We start from the raw sequence: 15,998 nt of genomic DNA, 5'->3' as shown, positions 1-15,998 counted from the left end.
TGTATTGTGAAATGGGTACTCAAAGAAGCACAAAAGCCAGGCCAGAATGATCCAAATGTTAAAATCTAACCCATTATCAGATAATGTCTGGAAGAAGTGAGAAGCTGAGCTCTTACTTCCTCCTGCAAGGTCTATGTTAATCCCTGTCAATGATTGCTCTGCTATGCCCAAAGGGGTTACTCAGTTGCTGTCTATAGAAATTCCACTCTAAGAAAACACCTGTAGATCTAGTCTTTTACTAACACCTTTTAACATCTGGGACCAGGCCGGGAAATCTGGCCGACAATATCCAGAAGATGCCCATTTGCAGCTCAGGGATGCAGATTTGCTTTGGGCAACGTTCCCTCCTCAAGATAGCAGCTAACAGAAAATGAGATTAAGATCTCCCTGGACTGGGCTAATATCCTGACTAATCAAAAGACAATATCCAGAAGGTAACAGCAAGTTGTCACCTTTTAGGGACCCAGGAAGGATGAGGATATTTTGAATAGATTCTATGGGAGATCAAAGGAAGATACAACTATAAAGAATGAGGCTTACTGGACAGAGAGCTAGCAGTTTTTTGCCTACACACAGTCTTTTGCCTACAAGCAAGACCTGCTCATGAGTAATCCAAGGGTTTGCTGCCCAAGCCACAGGGCTAGAGGCAGGAACTCTTTCCAGGGAGAAGGGACTGTTTGTGACTTCTGCTACGCAGTGAGAAGTCAAGACTCCCCAGCCATGATACTCCCTAGCAATCTTGCCTAACAAGCATACTTGCTCAAGAGCCATCCCAGAGTTTGCTGCTAAGCCATGGGGCAGCAAGCAGGAACTCTGTCCATGGACAGGAACTCTTTGTGACTTCTGCTGCACAGTGAGAAGTCAAGACTTCCCCAGCCATGGTGCTCTGACTCTCAGCCTTGCTCTGAGCAAACTGCCTGCTTGATCATCCCTCTCAAAGCTCCTGTTTCCAGCTACAGCCTCTCTCCTTCAGCTGAAAGCCCCACCGCTCTCAAGCCTCTGACCCTGGTAATATGCTGCTCCACAAGCCTTGGATCCCTGCATCCTTTCCCCTCCTTCTCCTTTCCCCTCTTCCCTCTACTAATTCCTGATCTCCCCAACCCATGCCAGTCCTCAACCTTCCTTACCCCCTCTCCACCTATTCCCGTCTACATCTGAATTATATTAGGCTCCAGGAAGATTTAATACACACACATATGTTAGTTAGGAACACTGGGTGAATGTTGTTGCTGGCTATGGTTGAAATATTGTTAGTAATACTGATAGATGTTCTGTTTTCGGCTCAGTTGGATTGATGTTATTATTCTTTTATACTCAATAAAGCCCATTGAATCATTTAGGATTGTTTTGATCTCCTTTCTTCTTTGCACCCAGACCCTACATAGTCACCGTATAAAAGAACTGGTCACTTTGTGTGACACTGATGAAACAGGCCTAATTTTGTATGCTAGCTCATAAGCATATTTAGTATACAAATCAGGCCTGGTTCACAACAATATCAGCTGGAGGAGATAGAAAGGATCCCTGGCCACCACCTCAACCTGAGAAACCAGGGAGAGGTGTGAATCCAGAAGTATTCCCAGACTGCGAACCTGTTCCTTTTGGGGACATGTGACCCCATCTAGAACAGGTAGATCAAAATCGTCTCTAGAGTTATGACCCAACACAATAAGTACCTCCATCTTATCTGGACTCAGCTTCAGTTTATCCTCCCTCATCCAGCCCATTACTGCTTCCAGGCAGGCATTTAGGGAGGATATGCCAGCTCCTGAAGAAGTTGACATGGAGATGTAGATCTGAGTGTCATCAGCATACTGGTAACATCCAGCTCCAAATCCCCTGATGATCTCTCCCAGCAGTTTCATGTAGATGTTAAAAAGCATTGGAGAGAGTACGGAGCCTTGAGGGACACCATACTTACGCTCAGATTTCGAAGAGCAACAGTTTCCAATCGACACCATCTGGAATCTATCCAAGAGGTAGGAGCGGAACCACTGTAAAACAGTGCCTCCCACCTGCAACACCCCCAGACATTCCAGAAGGATACTATGGTCGATAGTATCAAAAGCCGCCAAGAGATCCAAAAGGATCAACAGAATCATATTTCCTCTGTCAATTCCCAATTGGAGATCATCCATCAGGCCGACCAAGGCTCCACCCGATAGCCCGCCCGAAAGCCAGTTTGAAATGGGTCTAGATAGTCAGTTTCCTCCAAGACCGCCTGGAGCTGAGAGGCCACCACCCTCTCAATTACCTTGCCCAGCCATGGGAGGTTGGAAACAGGCCTATAATTGCTCAACTCTGAGGGATCTAATGCAGGCTTCTTTAGAAGAGGTCTAATGATTGCCTCCTTAAGACAAGGAGGCATCCTGCCCTCCCTCAGAGAAGCATTTATGATTTCCACCAGGCTGTCTACAACAGCCTCCCTGCTTGGTAGAGTAAGCCATGTTGGACAAGGGTCAAGAGAATAAGTGGTAGGACTCACCACTCCAAGAAGCTTGTCCACATCCTCAGGAGTCACAAACTGAAACTGATCCAGTCGAATCACATAAGAGGAGTTGTTGGGCACCTCCAGCTCAGACATCAAATTAATTGTGGAGTCTCCAGAAATTTTATCTCCGAAAAACTCTTTAAACACATCGCAGTGGGTAACTGATGACTCCAAATTCTGGTTCAAGGGAGGGGGAGCAGATACTAGTCCCCTCGCAACCCTGAACAACTCCGCTGGACGTGAACTCGCAGAGGCAATATGGGCAGAAAAGCACCGCCTCTTTTCTGCATGTATTGCCTGAGCATAGATCTTTAGATGGATGACAGATTGCTCTATGTCGCAATCTGTCGGATTCGAGTTGAGTCTTTTTCCACTTGTGCTCCAGATCTTCTTTATACCAAGGGGCCAATTTTGGAGCAGGTTGGACACTTGGGAGCAATCGTGACTACTGCCCTGGTGAGCAAGTTGTTCCAATTCTCAACCAGGGCATCAACAGGATCACTGGCAAAGTAATATGCCTATCTACGATTATTATAGGATCCCATACAACCCAGTACAGATCTATACAGTTGGGACTGGACAGGTCAGAAGAAGAGTGCAAATAATATTTATACCCAGAGTATATTTAGTGGGTAAAATCCCAAGCTCTCAGGGTTAGAGGGAAAATAAGCTGTGAAATAACAATCACTGTGAAATGTCCTAAATCTTTCTCCAGCGCAACCCTCACGATGATGGCAGACCATTCCTCACTCTTTGCTCCCAGTTCAGCCAACGAAAAAGGAATCTGGGGCACAGAAGAGAAGAACAGGTATAGCTCATGTAGAAAAACTGCAGTCTCAAGTACCTTGAAGGCATGAGTGTGGAGGGAAGAGGTAACTAACTAATCTGAAAAATGAATGCAATCTCCACTGCATTTATAGCCTGGAGATCTGGGTACATAATCTATGGATTCAATGAATGACTGCAAGCAAGTCACTCTCAGCTTTAGACATGGAGCTCACAAGGTTGCTGTGAGGATGAATAGAATGTGGATTGTAAAATATTTTACATATGACTCAGATTATATTACACATACACAATGTTTCAGGGGTGGGGTGTGTCTGGTGTGGTGGAGTGGGTTCCTGTCCTCTAAATGTCTCATGAGTCAAGCATGTTCTGGTGGGGTTCTGGCTCTTTTTTTATAATGAAAAAAGCCCCTCGGGATGAAAAAATGTCAAGTAACATTTTATTTACTCTGTTATCTTCTGCATCATTGATCGTTAACATTACTACAACTCCAAATATAACATTTTTTCACACCAGACTACCACTTACCCATACAGTTCAGAAAATTGCTTGTACAGAGCAACTGTGTTGATGTCATCAACTTTTAATTTCAGTCTTCCCCATTCTGCTTTGATGACTTCCAACTGCTTCCAGAGTATCAGGTAAGATCTTAGCAAGACACATGAGGCCATTGAATCTGGCAGCTCCAGCAGTGCTTTTGAAGCTTTTCCACTTGCTTCAACTATCGTTGCAGAATTTTGCTGAAAATTGTTATTGGAAAATGCATTATTCCAGAGTGCTCTTAAAAAAAGAATGTTGAGCCTGTACACATACAACTACAACAAATATTTATATACTGCTCTTCAACAAAAGTTTCCAACGCAGTTTACATCGATATATATATATATTTTAAAAAGGCTCCCTATGCCCAAAGGGCTCACAATCTAAAAAAGAAACATAAGATAGACACCAGCAACAGTCATTGGGTGGATGCTGTGCTGGTGATGTATACAGGTTAATCACCATTGCAAATGACAAGCATGTCAATATCACAAATACAGAACATATAACATAGGGTATTTTTAAAGACAAGAGTTGCAGGAACCTCATTACAATCCACACTGATATATACAAAACTGCATAGCTTAACTCTTCTATTTATTGGCATTCTTATTGAGTCAGTCATCTACTGTGCTACATATATAAATAACTTTTGCCTCATCACTGACATGCTAGTTTTTCTATATCCAAAGCATTTTTTAATATGATGGAACATTCAAAAACATGAGTCTACCAACAATCTTCTGAAGTGGTATAGTCCAGCAAGAGCTGTATTAAAGGGCCATACTCAGTTGTCCCTGCCCCCCAGATTCATGGCCAAATCCGATTTCTATTTCCTATTTATATCTGTACGTGTATGCTTCCCAGCCCCACCCCCAGAAAAACTCCTGTGGAAACCCATGGCGGTACCATGTGAGTTTGGTGACCTTGTGGTATGATTCTGCAAGAGTTAAAAAGTATTAATGAATTAACAGCAAATTTATTAAACTGAACCATTCATGTGAATATGGCACTAGATGTCAATGTTATAGACTTACAGCACTGGAAATAAATCTATCTATCTATCTACACACACACACACCCCAAGATGTATATGCAAATAAGCAAACAATTCAGCTGTATGTTTTAATATATTTTACCGGTTCTTTGAAATCATCCAGAACTTCAGAATTACTCCTGGATATATCCTCTATTACAAATTGCATCCCAACTAGCTCCCCATGAGCAGTTTTTCGATCCTCAGCATTCAGTCCACAAAGACATAACTAGAAAGGATGGGAGGAAACGCTAAGTATCTTGGGGTGCTCACAAAAAGTAATCAAACCAATAAGATATATGAACATAGGAAGCGGCCTTATACCCAGTCAGACTATTGGTCCATCTAGCTCAGTATTGTCTTCACAGACTGGCAGCGGCTTCTCCAAGGCTGCAGGCAGGAACCTCTCTCAGCCCTCTCTTGGAGATGCTGCCAGGGAGGGAACTTGAATTCTTCTGCATGCAAGCAAGTGGGTACTCTTCCCAGAGCAGCACCACCACCACCCATCCCCTAAGGGGAATATTTTAACAGCATTCACATGTAGTCTCCCATTCCATTGCAAACCCAGCTTAGCGAAGGGGACCATTCATGCTTGCTACCACAAGACCAGCTCTCCTCCCATAAAAAATATAACCAACCTATATAATAGGTTGATTCAAATATAGGAAAATTAAGTTTATGAGAAGTTTAAGCCTTTTGACACCAACAGTAAGTCAAGGAATTTTTGTTGTTATTTTTCAAGTTTAACAGCAAAATAACAGTTAGTTTAACAGGCAAAGTAAAGCTATTTTTATTCTTACTGTGATGTGTATGTTACTGGAGCCACAAAGAACAGCTGAATTTAATATGTACTCAGGATGTGCAAAACTAAAAACTGCATATTGTAGTTTATGGGATTTACCTGCATATTGTAATTTATGGAATTGAGGTTGCTAATAGTGACAGGAAATGGACCTTTGCTTGCTAGGAATGTTCTCCAAGGAAATAGCATCAATGTCTAAAACAAAGATTTACGTTCAGAATTGTAAACAGCATGAATGTGTATTATTTATTTATTTTAAAGTTTATATTCCACCCTCCTTGCAAATGCAACCCAAAGTGGCTTACAAGAATAAGAACAGGTTTTTCAAAAACAATAAAAATTAACACATTATTTTAAAAGAGCAGCACAGCAAATGAACATCAGTTAAGAAACATGTCAAAAAGAAAGAGTCACATTCAGCAAATCATTCCCTTTCCAAGCATAGAAACATCAGCTACAGCTAGTGATCCTAGTTAAATGCTGGTTAAACACATGAATTTAACCAGGATTGCCCAGAAATTCCAGGTTCTCACTACATGCTCCATGGGAGAATGTGGGGTTTACTGATCACAGTTTGCACTTTGACTGTGATCATTCTGATTGTGAGAATGTGGCCACAGCAAAGAATTTCTAGGAATAGGTGGTTGTATGCCTGCCCTAGAGGTTTTGAGAATTGGTTTGCAAGTTGGTAGAGAGGCAATGAACTTATATCCAAGGTTTTACTACTGCTCATTTTATTGCTACCATACCTCACTGTAGTACACTGTAGTACAGTCTAGTGTTTTGCACTACAGATGAGTAAACTGCATTTTTAACGTCCCTCCCTCTACATAAAAATCTATCTGCATATAGAGAACAAGCACATGAAAAGGAACAGGACAGAGCCTTTCTCCCTGATGAGACAAGTTGGAAGTTTTTGTCATGGATGAGCATGAAAAAATGCAAACTGAAGAGATACCATTTAGGAAAGATCACCATATGATTCTGCCAAACATGTAGCCTGTATATTAGACAGCAGTTCATCTAAGGACCACTGCACACTGCTTCTGGCAACCAATAGCATCTTCTGACCACAGCAGCTCCAGCACATAGAGAATGGCTAATATTTATTATTTATTTATCAAATTTGTACACCACCCCAAACTTGCGTCTCTGGGAGGTTTACAATAACATAAAACCAGTTAAAAATGTATACAAAAACTTAAAAACAATGTAACAATTTAAAAATAAACCAGAGATTAAAACCCCAAAGTATTAGGAAGCTGAGAAAGCTTGGGCGAAAAGATGGGTTTTCAGGTGTTTTTTGAAAATTGCCAGAGATGGGGAGGATCGTATCTCAGCAGGGAGCGCATTCCACAATCTTGGGGCAGCAGCCGAGACTTGACACCATGTGCAGAAGCTGCAGTTTTTGCATGTCACCTATAGAGTGGCTAGGGGGGCCTGGGAGAGAAGACCACTGGTTTCTCCAACGAGTAAAGCCAAATTGTTTGGCCTAACTCTGTTCCAAACAGATGTATGATACAAGAGCACTAAGAGACTCAAACTGTTTTGAGTCCACATCGTGATTTTCACTGTTGCTATTATGGGTGAAGTTTTATCACTGCTAGTAAAAACACTATTTTTTCAACTGTGAAAAAAATATTCTGTAGAAACATGTTCATCTAGCAGAGCTAGAACTTTGCCGGACATTTTTCAGTACAAAGAGATATGGATGCCCTCATGTTCCCTTATGGTTCTTGCACAGCTGAAAGTAGTATAGGGAAGAAGAAAACAGCTAAGAAAATACCTCTTTTAAAGTCCCTTTTACTTACTCTGTGGCTATGTGGATCTAGTGGCTGTGGAAGCTGGAGCTGGGAAGCAAATGCACTTTTAACAAGGGAGTTGCTGAGGGGCGGCAACCCGTGGTAAATGTTGTCCGTAACACTCTGGTATGCAAACACATTCCCAGATGACAGAAATGTTTCCCTGAAAGGATGCCAAAAGATCGTAATAAATCACATTTTACAAGGCAACTCAGTTTGCTTTTCAAAACAACTCTGTAGAACTATCATTTACAAGTAATGTGACCTTTTGCTTGAAAATAACACAGGCTTTATGATTCAGTGAGAGATACTAGTTGAGGTGAACATAGCAATTGCTCTCTCATTGACTGAAGCAGAGGATTTTTCTTGACAAATGTCAAGAAATTCACTAGAAATACTTAGTATTCACTAGAATACTTAGCAGCTGAATGGCTATGAAACAATAATGTCCTGCAACCAACAAAATATCTTATTTAATCTGACGAGGGTATAGCTGCACTACAAATGTCTATCAATTTTAAATCACTTTAACTGACATGGTTTCCTCCCCAAAATTCTGGAGATTATAGCTTGATGAGGGTCCTGAGAATTCTTTGTTAGTGATCCCTCCCTCATAAAACTACAGTTCCCAATATTCCCTGGAGAGGGACTATAAAACTGTTGGAATTTGCAACAGTTATAGATTAGAACATATTGGATGCTTGCACACTATTGGAAGGGGGTTGTTTGGGGTTTGAAAGAGTTCTTACCCCATACTAGACAGACAAGCAGAGTTTCAGTTGGGCTCTGCAACCTCCACTCCCAGCAGTGAGTTTGGATCAGGGAAGTCCCCTAAGAATCGGAAGAACCTTCCTGTAATGCACTGCACAGCCCAGGGTGCTTTCCAGATAGGAATATAAGAAACCTAGGAAACTGCCATATACTGAGTCAGACCATTGGTCTATCTAGCTCAGTATTGCCTTCACAGACTGGCAGTGGCTTCTTTAAGGTTGCAGGCAGGAATCTCTCTCAGCCCTATCTTGGAGAAGCCAAGGAGGGAACTTGAAACCTTCTGCTCTTCCCAGAGCGGCTTCATCCCCTGATCTTGCAGTGCTCACACATCAAGTCTCCCATTCAGATGCAACCAGGGCAGACCCTGCTTAGCTATGGGGACAAGTCATGCTTGCTACCACAAGACCAGCTCTCCTCTCCTAATTAGATTAGCCGCTCAACAGCAGCAAAATGCTTCTGTTCAGGCAAATCGCATTCAAAACGTAAACAGCAGGGGGAGCAGTCTCGCGAAAACGAACAACCCACAAAAACAACTTATTTACACTGGATATATGACATCATAGCACTATATTGCAGCAATTTGAAACAAGGCACTAGAAATATGAATGGCACCCTGCTATCAGCACAGGGACTGGAGTATCAGAACACAGGAAGTGTGGAAGCACACTTCAGAGATACATCCTGATCCCATTGCAGGGTCTAATCTGGAAAGCGCCCAGGAGGTGGAAACCCCATTACATTAGCTGTCATGCTCTGATTGGCCACAAGGGGGCAGTAGACAGACCCAGCCCTATTTAAGCCATTACTAGCATGAGACCATAAAGCATGCTGTGCAGAGCAGCGCATTTGCAGCTAGCAGCCCCTCAAGGTCTCTCACAAACATGGCAGCTTAATGCTGGGACCTGAAAACACTAGGAAAAGTGGACACGATTGACAAGTCTAGGTACCAGGGACCCTGCTCTTCACTAACCTGGGTTAAGAATGAGGGTTAGAAGCAGGATTACCCAGATTCAAGCTACCAGGGCTTGGGGCATTTGCCCTGGTTCACATGTGTATGCAACCCTGGGTTGGAGGCAGATAACCCAGGTTTAGAGGCTTGTGTAAAGAGGCCTACTATAGGGCCAGAGGGAGGCACTGTTACAAGGAGTGATAGTGAAGGAGAGATTTCTGAGTGTTCCTGTTCCTGATTCTGAGGTTTGTGAATTGGAATGATTTCTTATAACCTCTGCCCTTATCAAACTGTAACCAAGAAAAGTGCCTTATGTGCTGTGTAAAGCATATTTACTCAGCACATAAGTAAAGCTTTGGTGTTTGTTCTTCAGTCTGTTAAGACACAACACAGTCTGCAACAAAAACCCATTTAAATCTATAGTGTAGATACGAGTACATTCTAGGACTTCAACAACAACTGATTTGCCACTATCAACAACACTGACAGATCTCTCCAACTCACAAAACCTTTCTTTGTTCTCCCCAAGTATTTTTCTCCCACTATAACAGTATTCTCAGTGCCTGTCCCAGGCACATTTGAAATTCACCCATGTCATCACAGCGGAGATGTACAAGTTCTCCCTCCACACATCATACCATAAACATGCAAAATGGCTCTGAAAGGGAGACAAATAGCCAGCTGTGTGAAACCCATGTACTACAGCACAGTGATCCTCAAAGCAGGACAACCTTGGCTCCAAAAGATGCTCTTGTATTGGTAAAAGGTCCATTCTGCTAGCAGAAACCCAGTGTTTCATGGTGAGTATGCAAACTAGACACTAGAAGCTAGAATGTACTGTGTTAGTTTTGATTTCCTTTTGTGCTTGTCCTTTCCCTCTGAAGCCTGCTCCCTGCTCCTAATGTTCCAATAAAACCTCTCTTATCTCTTGAGCCAGTAGGGGTTGGTCGTTGTACTTGGCAGCTCTGAGAATCATTCTCCCCTGTGTGCCCTTCACTCGTTCAGTTTGCCCTTTAAGCAAAGGGAGTGTTGGAGATGGACTTCCAGTGCATTGACCTTTTGCACCAACTGTCCTAGTGACCACTAGGGGCATTAGGAGTAGAGACAGTGAGTAAGGGTCTCCCTATCTATCCCTACTCTATGACCCCTGAACTGACTGCAGCACTTCCTGTGCTGAGTCACAATCCTTCCTTTCCTCCTAGAGAGCAGATGGAAACATCTGTCTCTCTCTCTCCTTACCTATCCATTATGTGGTCCTTTAGATTAGAGATAGGTCTTTCCTATCTAAGTGTATTTAACCAATAAATGTTTAGTGTTTAGTCACACAAGGATCTCCATGTGTTTTCTCTAAATAGCTGCAATATCCAAACCATCCTCCGCTACCTACTCTGTAACTGGAGTGTGTGCTCATTCCTTAGTGCTCTGCTGTTTTACCTATTGTGGGTAAAAATCAACAACCTCTAACAAGGCAAATGTAGCTGGTGTCTCTTGCTCCAGTGACTGGGAAGCCTGGCAGCAGCTGATTGCCAACAAGGCAACCCAGAGACACAAAGGCTCCTGCTTACAGAATGTGTTTTTAGGGTGAATTAAGGAGGCAGCGGCAGCAGAAAACTCAAGGGATCTTTTGGGGAGTATGGAAGCTTTAATCAGCCCATCAGCAACTGGCGGTCAGTTTTGAGTGCAGACGTGGCCAGAAGAGAAAGGCTTCAGCAGCCCCTGCTGCCTCCCCCCCCCCCACACAATTCATCAACTTAAACTTGTCACCTTCACTGGCTGCTTTTGGTTCAAAAAACAAGCCAGGGGAAAGTTCCACACAACTGCATGCCAGATAGAGTTTTCCAGCCTAAAGAAAACCGTCTGTGATTTTCTTCCTTCAAACATTTCTCCCAACTTCTATCAATATCTTTATTCTTGAACTATCCTAAACTTCAGCCAGCATTTCATAAATTTATTTGTCAGTTAGAATTTGAAGTGATGCGCACCATGACCTCTTACCGCATGGAATGTCTCACAGCTGCATCAAACTGCAGAAACATAACTTCTCTGTGCATGTTCAGTATCTGGGCTACTTTATTTGGATCTGAGGGATTCTGGAGGCTGTCTATCTTTTTCTGTAGTTCTCGGAGCTCATCTCCTAGAATCCCAAGTAGAGCCAGAAATAAAAATAGGGCAACAGGAGATACACACTGGCATTTATTTCATTCTCTGAATCATATCAAAGGCATTTATCCCATTCATTTCAGTACAAAGATCTTGAAGATTGTGATAGCACTCTGCTTATGTGTGAAAACTGTAAGATATTCCCCTTAGAGGATGGGGCCACTCTGGGAAGAGAATCTGCATGCTTTCATGCAGAAAGTTCAAAGTTCCCTCTCTGGCATCTTCAAGATAGGACAAGATTTTTTTGATTTATTTTATTTTTTTAAATAGGACAAGATTTTTTTTTTTTGAACCAACAAACTACCAAAGCAAACAGTATGTTGCCAATCATAGGGCTGAGAGAGAATCTTGCCTGTAACCTTGGAGAAGCAGCTGCCAGTCTGTGTAGACAATGCTGAGCAGATGGACCAATGGTCTCACTCAGTATATGGCAGCTTCCTATGTTCCTATGAGAGGTAAGCAGGACCAAGCTGATTTGCCTGGCTTGATTTATTGCTGTCCTTGGGATTCTGTGAGCTCAGCCTCTAACGTCCCAAGGATGGTGATAAATCACATCAGGCAAATTCCCGTACCTTTCACAGGACACTACAGAAGCTTTTTGTACCATTACAGCCAAGCCAGGATCAGGCTGTAGCTGCTCACATGTCCCCTTTGCAAGCAATGCAGAGTCGTTATATCACTACATGTAGAAACACGACTATGTTGTCCTACAGGTCAAAAGCACTATGAAAATTCTATAATTTACACCAGCAAAGTGCATGTCACACCCTGTCCAAGCATGAAGATCAAATGAGAATCTGAGAGTTGGGGTGGGAATGTTCCAGTTCTAAACAGCATTGAGAAAGAACCCAGTTAACCTCTAATACAACCACCTTAGCAGATAAAAATGAAATTGCTGATATACAGTAATGAACAGTGGTGAACATGGATTGCATATTTCAGTAGAACTTTAAAGTCATTGGTGAATTAGGATAAAATGCTTTCCTAAAGTGAATACCTATTCCACTTACAGCTCTGGCAACAAAGCACTTCTTGCCTTTCAATCCATCAGTCCAAGTATAAAATCCAATGGAGGCCTCCAAGCAGCACTTTGCACCAGGGGTGTAGCTAGGGAAGAAGGGGCCTGTGTTTGCACCTCTCCCTGGTGGCCCCTTGGTGTGAGGGAAATCATGAAGAAAATAGGGAGGGGTGGAGCTGAAGGGCCCTCAGGAGCTAGCCCCCCCCCCCCCCCGCGGGTTCTTTGAACCCATTCGCTCAGTTATACCTACACCCTTGCTTTGCACTACAAACCTGAATGTAACTCATTGATAATCTTGCTGTATTCCAGTTTACTCATAACTGGCCCAGGACAGCTCTGGTCCTGAACAGATATGCCTGGAGAGCACTGTATAAAGAGGCTAAGGTGCATATAATTCACATTTTGCCGCTAAGACCAACTTGATCCCGGTTCAAGGGGTCTGTATCCTGTTCTAGGGCAAACTGGGAGCTCTGCAAAGGGATCCTGGAGTGACCTCAGACAGCTTTGAGGGGAAAGGGGTCAGGACCTTGGGCTAGCTCCAAAAGGAACCTACAGGAGCTGGGTTTTATAACATACAAATAATGTTGTTACAACAGCTTCCTGAAGCAGACTGGAAGCTTTACAGACAGGGCTTTTACCCCAGATCTCTTTCAGAAGAGAGTGTGTGCGTTCACACACAAGCCAAACTTATCCAAAAGTCCCTTCAAGATCCTTGGACCCACTCCACACACAAATCGGACTTTGTCTTGCAAATTCTAGCTTATCTCAGTGTATTTCCAGGGTTTTAAAATGCTAATTTTAAGCTACTTTTTCTGAAAACGCTGGAGCAAATAGGGAGAGGCACTGCCATAGAATCATTAGCGTGATAAGAGGGATACTTTCTTTAGAAATGCAGATATAGCTCTTTAGTAATCTCTCTCTCTCTCCCTCCACATTGGCTAGAAGGAAAACACGGAGGCATGCCATGTGAACTGGCAAAAACAAAAACCAAGAGCAGAGGGGAGGGGCTGTTTCCCTCAATGCCGCGAGTGTAATTCGAAGTGGCTTCACTCAACATTTAGCCCGCAACATGAAACCATGTGCGAATAACTCCCTGCCACTTTTTATGGCTGCTACTCTGGCAGAGTGAATTGGCCCCACCCCTTCCATAAGGAAGACTCTGTTGCTTAAAGGAGCCTTGTCCAATTTTCTAAGCACAGGCTTCAGGGGCACTGGGGGAGCATATATTAGGGCTGGCAGATTCTCAGGGGACTCCTCCAAGTCAGAAGATGAAGGCACAGCTCTGTCCTCAGGTCATGGTAGAGGTGCTGGCTTGAGTTTCTCTGTTTCTCCTGGTGTGGAGGATCTCAGCAGCATGGAGTCACCCAATTTCTGATTTGTAGAGCCTTCCCACACTGTCTTATCCCCTGAACTGCCCACCTCATTCTCCATTTTAGGGGAATCCTGGGTTATGACAGTCAGACAGCACTGTTGAATGCTACAGGAACTAACATGCTTTTCCCTTACTAAACTATGTGTTAAAATATTTGAATGAAGCTTATATAAATTGACAAAAATTAAGAAAAGGTTATTTGGACATCATCAGGATGCTAACCACTGTGCTCCGTATTTAGATTTCTTCTTTCTCTTTGCTACTTCAGATTGTTCTGAAAAATGTGTATGCTTTATTCAATTTTATTCTGAATACATTTTGTGATATGGTTTGTGAACAAAATCCAACACAATTGTAACTAATGGCAATATATCACTTTTAGAGCAAAATTTAAAGTATGTAGCATTAGAGCAAGGTTGTACATGTATTAATTACGTAAATATGAGCATGGATCTGGGATAAAATATTCTTGTTGATATTTTGCTTTCATGCACTCCACAATAAGAGATAGACCCCAAAGAAGATCGATGGATGATAAAATGTTATTTAGTTCATCTAACAATGAAGCCTGTTTTACGCAGGAGTGAACTGCACTGATTTCATTGGGACAGTACCTAGTAAGTGTGCTTAGATCTCAATCTTGGACAACAGCAACCAAATAAATATATCTATCACCCAAATATACGTGGCTCAAAGAGATGAGCCCCCTATGTCACTTTAGAAATTAGCCATGTCATATTAAAAATATCTCTCTCTCTCTCTCTCTCTCTCACACACACACACACACACAGCCCCCCAAACACAAGCCAATATGGCTTGATAAAATATTACCAAAACTATTTTTATACTTTTTAATTTGTATTCTTATATATAGCTAACATTTAAAACACAGAGGCTGAGCATAAAGATATAATTTTCTGATTTAAAAACAGTTCAGGATACTTCTGAATTCTGCATCTAAAACCTGCCATTATAACCATTCTCATTTTCACTGACAGATCAACTGCTACTAACCGATCTGTTCAGTTCCTCCCCAGTCTGCAGAAAGATGCTCAGGAGGACACATGTAGTCAAAGCAGCCTGTTGCATTTCCCAGCTGAGCAAAGCTAAAAATGTATGAAATAATGTCATGAAATGCTGCCACAATTTGAAGTGTCTGCCTCAGCGCTCTGTAGCTAGTCTATGGGAAAAGGAAAAACAACAGGGAAATTTTTTTAACATATGCAGATTTTAGAAACAGCAGCTAGAAGCAGTATCAACTACACTTGCAGTCTACTGTTGGTTGTCATCAGAACTGATTGCTACTTTTACTAAATGTTCAAAATAGATTTTGCAGAGCAAAAAAAGTGAGAATGAAAGACTACCACCTGTTCAATATCACTAACTACTGGGTCGCTTCTTGGCAAGACTCCTATCTTTCAGCCTTCGTTGAATCTTGCAGCAAAACCTAGCAGACAACACAATTGCTTAAACAGATATATCTGTAATGGTCGCAGTATCCATGATTCAAAGAACCATGAAACTAGTTCTGGTAATGAGTCTGTGGTGACTTCAGACTTATCTTTCCTGAACACCAGCCCATCATGCTGCAATGCAAATTGCTTTTGAAATAGAGAGAAGTTCCAGAAGCAGTTTGTGATCTAACATGGTAGCCTACTCTTAAAAGCAAACAAGTGAGAAATGTCCACAGGGGTTGTACAAGCCCCCTGTGAGAGTGTCATCAACTCTTCAGATCCTGAGCGCTCACGCAATCTCTCTCTCTCTCTCTCTCTCCATTCCTTATAGTGCCACATGTGGTCTCTTTCACATTGGGACTTCTGGTTAAGACGCTGATGGGAGGACAGCGTTTTTGTGAGCTTATTCTTTTAATCTTTTAGCTTTGTTTATTTCACTTTTTATCAACTTGGCTAGCTGCCTTTGAGGAAAGCTTGAAGCATAGCAGCTGCTGTTTGGCTTGTTTTTACTCTATTTGAGTTAATATCTACTTGACAAACCACGTGAGAAAGAGAACTGAGCATTGAGCATTAACAACGACTACCTGATTGTTTTCTACTATAAAGAGATTTCCTGACTGGTCTCCGAGGTGTTATGACTAAGAATAAATCTTCTAGATTTAAATCACGAGAGCAAGCACTGAATTCTGGATCTCCAAAGCATGCCTTTGTTCAAACTAAATTGTAACATACATTGATCAAAATGAGGATCTGCAGAGAAAGGCAATACTTGACCCTCCAATACAAGGTCCCTCTTGTCTTGGGATGAACTGTCTAA

General features: G+C 42.3%; 1 protein-coding gene across 1 annotated transcript in view; it reads right to left on the bottom strand.

Moving 5' to 3' along the window:
• LOC128339220 (coiled-coil domain-containing protein 162-like) overlaps positions 1 to 15,745 on the bottom strand; it is a 61,135-nt gene extending 45,390 nt beyond the window's left edge. The window contains exons 1-7 of the mRNA XM_053282759.1: positions 15,692 to 15,745; positions 14,742 to 14,907; positions 11,173 to 11,311; positions 7,467 to 7,620; positions 5,755 to 5,850; positions 4,957 to 5,082; positions 3,806 to 4,017 (exon numbers count right to left, since the gene is read on the bottom strand). Coding sequence (XP_053138734.1) covers positions 3,806 to 4,017; positions 4,957 to 5,082; positions 5,755 to 5,850; positions 7,467 to 7,620; positions 11,173 to 11,311; positions 14,742 to 14,907; positions 15,692 to 15,745 — 947 coding nt within the window. The remainder of the gene's footprint in view (positions 1 to 3,805; positions 4,018 to 4,956; positions 5,083 to 5,754; positions 5,851 to 7,466; positions 7,621 to 11,172; positions 11,312 to 14,741; positions 14,908 to 15,691) is intronic.
• Positions 15,746 to 15,998: the final 253 nt, after the last annotated feature.

This window comes from Hemicordylus capensis, chromosome 1, assembly GCF_027244095.1.
Source record: "Hemicordylus capensis ecotype Gifberg chromosome 1, rHemCap1.1.pri, whole genome shotgun sequence".
NCBI classification, from domain to species: Eukaryota; Metazoa; Chordata; class Lepidosauria; order Squamata; family Cordylidae; genus Hemicordylus; species Hemicordylus capensis.
The sequence above is the reverse complement of the archived record's forward strand: the minus strand, read 5'-3'. Positions and strand labels throughout refer to the sequence as shown.